Source organism: Callithrix jacchus, chromosome 20 (genome assembly GCF_049354715.1).
Source record: "Callithrix jacchus isolate 240 chromosome 20, calJac240_pri, whole genome shotgun sequence".
Lineage (NCBI taxonomy): Eukaryota > Metazoa > Chordata > Mammalia > Primates > Cebidae > Callithrix > Callithrix jacchus.
This window is the reverse complement of record NC_133521.1, coordinates 39,645,355-39,653,776: the sequence shown is the minus strand read 5'-3', so window position 1 is coordinate 39,653,776 and position 8,422 is coordinate 39,645,355. Positions and strand designations below refer to the sequence as shown.

At 43.8% G+C, this 8,422-nt stretch overlaps 1 protein-coding gene across 1 annotated transcript in view; it reads right to left on the bottom strand.

Moving 5' to 3' along the window:
* Positions 1-452: 452 nt before the first annotated feature.
* HSD17B2 (hydroxysteroid 17-beta dehydrogenase 2) overlaps positions 453-8,422 on the bottom strand; it is a 64,321-nt gene continuing 56,351 nt past the window's right edge. Inside the window, exon 5 of the mRNA XM_002761202.6 lies at positions 453-904. Coding sequence (XP_002761248.1) covers positions 543-904 — 362 coding nt within the window. The 3' untranslated portion in view covers positions 453-542. The remainder of the gene's footprint in view (positions 905-8,422) is intronic.

Below are 8,422 nucleotides of genomic sequence, written 5' to 3'. Positions count from 1 at the left end.
GTAGAGGAAAGAAGAGAACAAAGCTCTGATAATTTACAGTGAATCCAATACCTTGGTTGTAGTAGTTACGGAAGATCAATGCACAATGAGGAAGACATTGAGGATCCACTGGACCGCTGCCCCTGCCATTTCTGCCTCCTCTCTCCCTTCCCTCTCTCTTTCTCTTCATCCCTCTCTTTCTTTTTCTCTTCTCTTGGCAGGCAGGGGTGTCCAACCCAGGATTGGAATGCTGGTTCTGCCTTTTGCTAGCGTGTGACAAGAAACCTCTCTGATTATATTAAGTAGGGTCAAAGATACCCACTTCAATTCTCTGATGAGAACTAGATGAAGGAATATCTGTAATGTATCTGTTTCATAGTAGGGACTCAATTAACACTCTCCATGAGGCTGTTGCTAATCTCCAGCCTTCTCACTACAAAGTAGTATTCAATCAAAACATTTCACAGAGAATGCAGAGTAGGAAAAAACTTTAATGAGAAACCCACAGTTTCCTTTTCATTCCAAGACTATGACATTCCCACTGCCTTAAGTTCTTCCACTGCCTAGGTGGCCTTCTTCTCATAGTTAGGCATGCTTAGAGCTCTGGGCATGGGCCCATTTTTGCCAATATTTCTTTCGGTAAGGTAATCATATATGCCCGCAGGCAGAAAGGAAGCAAAGCAGACCCACATGTAAGCGGCTTTCCCCGGTGTGTAAAAGGTAAAGGGGCTCTTCGCGGAGATAGCATGCTGGATGTCCCGCAGCACCGGAGAGAAGTCCGTGCTGGCCCTCAAGTTGATGAGGTGGAGGAAATTCCGCTGTGCTAGTATGTAGTCCTGGCCATAGTCTTCCTGTACCTCACGGGGGAGTTGTTCCAGAATGTTCTTCTCCAGCTTTTCCCACTTGTCACTTGAGCCTGCAATACCTGGAGCGAAAGGAAAGAGTCAGGTCCTGGGAAGGCCAAGTCAGGGAGCAGGTGCTCATCTCTGTTGGAAAGGACAGGCCTTTGTAAATGCCTTTTATTTGTATATATGTATGTATGTATTTATTTATTTATTTATTTTTGTGAGACAGAGTCTTGCTCTGTCATCCAGGCTGGAGTGCAGTGGTGCGATCTCAGCTCAGTGCAACCTCTGCCTCCAAAGTTCATGCGATTCTCCTACCTCAGCCTCCCGAGTAGTGGGGATTACAGGCAATCACTACTACGCCTGGCTGATTTTTGTATTTTTAGTAGAGATGGAGTTTCACCATATTGGTCAAGCCGGTCTGGAACTCCTCACCTCAAATGATCTCCCTGCCTTGGCCTCCCAAAGTGCTGGAATTATGGGCATGAACCACTGCACCTGGCCTGCAAATGCCTTTTAAAACATATGCTTTATAATGGCATTTATTATGATTTCTAACTCCACATACACAAAAGTGCACACGTGATTGCGATTTTCCAAACTGATAGCCCATGTGACCAGCAAACAGAATCAAGGAACAAAACAAGGGCTGGGCACAGTGGCTCATACGTGTAATGTCAGCTCTTTGGGAGGCCCAGGAAGGAGGATCACTTGAGCCTAGGAGTTCAAAATCAGCCTGGGCAACAGACATAGTGAGATCCCATCTCTAAAATATATATATGTACATGTACACAGAAATTTAGCTGGAAACAATGGTGCTCCCCTATAGTCCCAACTATTCACAGACTGAGGTGCGAGGACCCCTTGAGCCTACAGGTTGGAGGATGTAGTGAGCTATTATATGATTGCACCACTGCACTCCAGCCTGGGCAACAGAGCTAGACTCCAATTTTAAGAAAAGAAAAAGGAAATTAAAAAAAAAAAAAAAAACAGGACAGGACCAGCCTTTAAAGTCTCTCCTCTCAGCCCCCTTCTCAGTAACCACTGTCCCGATGAACAGGATAGATTCATTTTGCCTGGGTTTGAACATTATATAAACCTAATCGTGTGAATAGTACTCATTCTTTTGCATCAGCTTCTTTATTCAACATTTTGTTTGTAAGAGTCATCCATGCACTGTGTGTTCATTCTCCTTTCGGCTAAGTATTCCATTGTGCATATGCCATGAATTATTTATCCACTATACTGTGATGGGCACTGGCTTGTTTTCAACTGGGCTTTTACAAGTGCTGCTGCCACAAACACTGATGTATGTGGGTGACTATCACACATATAATATATTATGTAATGTCTATAATATATATTCTATATAATATAGTATATATACATTCATATGAACATACACACATATAATATTTTTTAAATATAGAAGTAATCCCTACCTCTATATTTAAAATTAGATACAGGATTTTAGGCTGGGCATAGTGGCTCATGCCTGTAATCCCAGCACTTTGGGAGGCCCATGTGCATGGATCACTTGAGGTCAGGAGTTCAAGACCAGCCTGGCCAACATGACAAAACCCTGTGACTACTAAAAAATACAAAAGTTAGCTGGGCATGGTGATGGGTACCTGTAATCCCAGGTACTTGGGAGGCTGAGGCAAGAAGAATTGCTTGAACCCGGGGGGCAGAGGTTTCAGTGAGCTGAGATTGTACCACTGCACTCCAGCCTGGGTGACAGAGCAAGACTCCATCTCAAAAAAAGTAAAAATAGGGCTGGGCACGGTGGCTCACACCTGTAATCCCAGCACTTTGGGAGGCCGAGGCGGGTGGATCACGAGGTCAACAGATCGAGACCATCCTGGTCAACATGGTGAAACCCTGTCTCTACTAAAAATACAAAAAATTACCTGGGCATGGTGGCATGTGCCTGTAATCCCAGCTACTCAGGAGGCTGAGGCAGGAGAATTGCCTGAACCCAGGGGGCGGAGGTTGTGGTGAGCCGAGACGGCGCCATTGCACTCCAGCCTGGGTAACAAGAGCAAAACTCCGTCTCAAAAAAAAAAGTAAAAATAAAAATACAGGATTTTAAATATTTAATCTATTTAATAGATACACTTTTCATTTATATTTTAAAAATAGATATGAAATATAATTTTAATATAATTTGCACATATATTTAAATTTAATATACACATTGTATACGATTAAGTATAAATATATTTTTAAAATAAAGGCAATATATACTTACATAAAATTAAATATTATATATTTACTTTAACATATAGCAGCTGTGCCTGCTCATTATATAAAGTGAATAATAAGGAGATGTGCATATTTTTTAAATTAATCTCTGCTAAGGTAACTAACAGTCTTATGTTCTCTTCTGCATTCCTTCCTTGTTCATACAAATGGACATACACATAGAAGAATTTCGTTTAATTTTTTTTTGACCAGGAAATAACAAAAATAAGAAGGATTATAATATTTCTATTTTCCATGAATTTTTTTTTTTGGCTTAGTAATAAATCACAGACCTCCCTTCTTGTCAATGTCTCTGAATTAAACCAAAGCAACAGAATTTCCCATTGAACAGCTTTAGCCAACCACTTCCCGAGCCAGTGACCTTCCAGTTTTTCCTATAGGTTTCAGCGTTCCGCGCACTGCTGAAGTAAATAGACTTTCACAACCTATTTGTTTGTTCTGGCTTTGATTCTGTAGGCAAGAGTCCTCAAGGTGCCGCCTGGTCTGAATTTTATTAGCTACTGCCGGGTGACTCTACAGAAAGGTTGCAGTCTCCCACGCTCCCTCCTGCAAAGTGCTTGGTTGCTCAGATAGCTGTGGGGATGAGCCCTTGCTAGCCTAGGTGACTGCTGGATATCAGGACTACAGAGAAGGAGGGGTGCTCCCTCGGAAATGTAGGCCAGTGCAATCCAATTATAGTCATGAAAATACAAACAAAGTTTCAATTGCTCCTTTCTTTTCAGGAAGGCACATACCATGCTTAAAGAAATGATTATCCTGGCCAGGCGCAGTGGCTCAAGCCTGTAATCCCAGCACTTTGGGAGGCCGAGGCGGGTGGATCACAAGGTCAAGAGATCGAGACCATCCTGGTCAACATGGTGAAACCCCATCTCTACTAAAAATACAAAAAATTAGCTGGGCATGGTGGCGCGTGCCTGTAATCCCAGCTACTCGGGAGGCTGAGGCAGGAGAATTGCCTGAACCCAGGAGGCGGAGGTTGCGGTGAGCCGAGATGGCGCCATTGCACTCCAGCCTGGGTAACAAGAGCGAAACGTCGTCTCAAAAAAAAAAGAAAGAAAGAAATGATTATCCTGACAATTACTCTGGAGGCTTCTAGGTCCTGAAAAACATGTTTGCCTGAGCTACTATTCCTCCTGCTACCTCTCCCCTGTCCCTGTCTCACAGGCTGGGGGTTCCTTTTCCTTTCTACCTCCTCATTCTTTAAACACCTCATGGACTTTCTGGCCACTCTTGTGGGTACCCTATCCAGAGTCCCCAAAGCTTTCCTTGTGAGTGACATAGGTATCAGTCTTTTGCCATCAGTCCATCATCATCTGCCACTTTTGACACAATCGTCCCACCCATCCATTCCGTGCCACTTTGGTGCTACACACAATGAGGTTATTGCTATGACCTGGATCGAAATCCCATCTCTGACTCCTATCAGCTCTATGGCTTTGGAACTTCCTTAACTTTGCTGAGCCCCCGCCCCCGTTCTCACTGCAAGATGGGACTATTATGATGCCTACTTCATAGGTGGGGATTACGAGAGATCATGCACATAAAGCACTTAAAATATGCTAGGCATGTAGTATTATTTAGCTATCTTTATTGCAGGCCAAAAAAATCGGGAATGTCTCTTAGAATGTCTTCAGAAGCTCCTTGTCTGTGTCCCTAAAGATTCCTTTTCTTGGCCAGGCACGGTGGCTCACACCTGTAATCCCAGCACTGGAGGCTGAGGCGGACAGATCACAAGGCCAGGAGATCTAAACCATCCTGGCTAACACGGTGAACCACCGTCTCTACTAAAAATACAAAAAAAGTTAGCCGAGCATGGTGGCACATGCCAGTAGTCCCAGCTAGTCAGAAGGCTGAGACAGGAGAATTGCATTAACCTGGGAGGTAGAGGTTGCGGTGAGCTAAGATCATGCCACTGTACTCCAGCCCGGGTGACAGAGCAAGACTCCATCTCAAAAGAAAAAAAAAAAGATTTCTTTTCTTGCCCCCACCTTCAAATAAATATAAGTATGTCATTCTCCAAACATGAGATGTCTGCCTTCTTCTCTTGGGTTTCTTGCCTTCAGAGAGCTCATCAGATAGCTTTAAACCTGATATAAAAGGAAGAACCTAGGCACTGCATCTTAGGATCTGATCTCAAATTCCCAACCATCATGTCCATGGTGTACCAGATCCCCACCCTAGGGCATGTTATGCACCCCAGCACAGCACTATCACCTGGAGAATTATGTGAAACCTGCTCCTCTAAGTCGTGGTGATTGGGGTATGCGTAGAAAGGGTGGAGGTGTAAACCAGAGCACTATTTTAGAAAACAGATTGGTATGATTCAGTAAAGCTGAAGACAGGAAAACCCTATGATCTAGTTATTCTTGCAGAGGCATTCCAACCGGAGTAACTCCAGTCTGAATAGGGGCTGGGTAAAACGAAAATAAGACCTGCTGTGCTGCATTCCCAGGAGCTTAGGCAGTCTTAATCACGGAATTAGACAAGAGGTTGGCAGGATTGGTATCACAAGATACAAGTCATAATAACCCTGCTGACAAAACAGGGTGCAGTAAAGAAGCTGCCAAAACCCACCAAAATCAAGATGGCAACAACAGTGATCTCTGGTCATCCTCACTGTTTGTTATATGCTACTTATAATGCATTCGCATGCTAAAAGACACTCCCACCAGCACCATGGCAGTTTACAAATGCCGTGGCAACATCCAGAAGTTACTCCGTATTGCCTAAAAGGAGGAGGTACCCACAGTTTCGAGTCGCCCCTCCCACTTTCCCAGAAAACTCATGAATAATCCACTCCACCCTTGTCTAGAATATAATCAAGAAATAAATATAAGTATACTCAGTCAAGCAGTCCATGCTGCTGCTCTGCCTAAGAAGTAGCCATTCTTTTATTGCTTTACTTTCTTAATAAACTTGCTTTCAAGGCCAGGAGCAATAGCTCACGCCTGTAATCCCAGCACTTTGGGAGGCCAAGGCAAGCAGATCATGAGGTCAAGAGATCGAGAATACCTGAGTCAACATGATGAAACCCCATCTCTATTAAAAATACAAAAATTAGTTGGGCGTGGTGGTGTGTCCCTGTAGTCCTAGCTACTCAGGAGGCTGAGACAGGAGAATTGCTTGAAGTCAGGAGGCAGAGGTTGCAGTGAGCCGAGATCATGCCACTGCATTCCAGCCTGGTGACAGAGTGAGACTCTGTCTCAAAAAATATATATATAAATAAAAACTTGCTTTCACTTTACTCTGTGGACTCACCCCAAATTCTTTCTCATGCAAGATCCAAAAATCCTCTCTTGGGTTCAGGATCAGGACCCTTTCTGGTAACAATTTCACTCCAGAGCGTGTGTCATAGGAAAATCAAGCACACGAAAACCGAAGAACATGTGCTAGAAAGTTCATAGCTGCATTGTTCACACACGTTCAAACTAGGAGGGACTCAAACATCCCATCAACAGTAGAAAAATTGTAGCATATTCACAAAATACTACACAGCAATGAAATGCGTGGACTGCAGCTACACACAATGTAGATAAATTATCAAATCAGAATGTTGAGTGAAAGAGGCCAGAGAGAAAAGGATACATACTTATTGATTCCACTCAAAGTGCAAAAGCAGTTAAAGTCAAATGCTATTGATTGAAATGGATGTAACACTGCAAAGAAAAGCAAATGAATGATCATCACAAAAAGTAAGAGGTGTCCCTACTGGGAGGTTGCGAGGGCTGTGATGGTAGAGGATCATATAGGGGCTTCTGGGTGTCGGTAATGTTTTATGTTTTGATATGGGTGTTAAGTACAGGAGTATTTAAAATAATTTGTTGAACTATGTGTGTATAATGCTTTTTTCTGTATATATATTTCTTGATTTTAAAAAATCAGATCAACATCAGTAGAGAGTGTATAGAAAGTGGGGAGCCCATCGCCTGGTAAGAACAGCTCCCCAGAAATACTCTGCATAGCGACTATACTGAATCTCCAGAACCGTAACTTAACTGAAGGGTTGCTCTCTCGTCCAAATAGAATTTTACATCTGTGTGTTGGAATTCTCTTTGGGCTGTGTCACTAAACCCTCAATCCTCCTGCCAGGTTTACCTTTTCCCTCTTCCACTAGCTCTCAACCAGCTTTCCTCTCTCTGTATCCCAGTCTCTCAGTCCACCCAGCGCATTTGGCTTTACCTCTGACCCATGTCTCTTCTCCATCACCTCCCCACAATTCTCCTCCCTACTCAGGGAGTCTCCAAGTTGGAAACCCCTCTCAAGACTTCATCTCCTGTGTCTTTCTATTGCCCCGGTCCTGCCTCTCATCCTGGTGACCCATATTCCTCTCTCTGGGTCTCCGTCCCTTTCTCTGAGTCCTGTGCCCCCTCCACAACCTTAGGAGGTTCTCAGCTATTGAGTGTTTCAAGGCAAAATTTCAATATTTCTGTTTAGATTTTATCTTTTGCATGTGAGTTAACATTCGAACCTTTAGGGTTTGTTCTTTAGTGCGTTTAGCGATACCTACCAGGTTGTGGTCATTTATTAGACATACTTTTTGCGTCTTCACTTAAATCACCAATTAAATGTTTGATGGCCCAGAATGAAAGTCAGAGCCTTTGGGTAGGCTGCCTCTGCCCAGAGTTCAGATATTCAGGGAGGGGAGAGGAGAGAATAGCCATCTCCTCTTGGGGTGGAGGGAAGGTGGGTCATATTCTTCAGAGGGAAGGAGAAAAATATTGTTTCTGAAATATGAAGAAGCTGGGGAAAGAAATCTTCTTAGCCAATGGGAACAAAAGACTAATAAATGTTACTCGGAGTGTCTGGTCAAACTTTTAGATGAAAATAAGCTCTTGATCTAAATAAAGAAACCTAGTATGAAACGAATGGATTGTATTTTGTTAGACAGGTTTGGGTGGGGCAACGAAAATAATCAAAATTGGTGAGAGTCAATTAGGGACATTTTTGAGCTGCACTTCCGCAGACCAAATACAACCCTACCATCAAGGGAGGGAGTGTGAGTCCCAGAAAGGTCCTGCTCAGAGCAGGCACCAGGGTCCAGGGTTCTAAACCAGTGGGCCTCTGCTTGCTTATGATTAGGGAGCCACTGCAATTCCTTTGTTAAAGGAAGCAGGGATGACACCGTACGTGGAGAGCCTGGCACTTAGAAGAGGCCCACCCGTCCCAAGTCCTGCTGGGTGGACACTGAGAGCTGAAGAACTCTGGACACATGACAGCCTCATCCAAACTCCTGCACTAAGAGGCTTAACCAAACCCCAGCACAGTTTCTAGCAGTGTGAGGCCCTGTCCCTTGGATGACACCAGTCGCTCACTGAAACGCCTGCCTAAAGAAG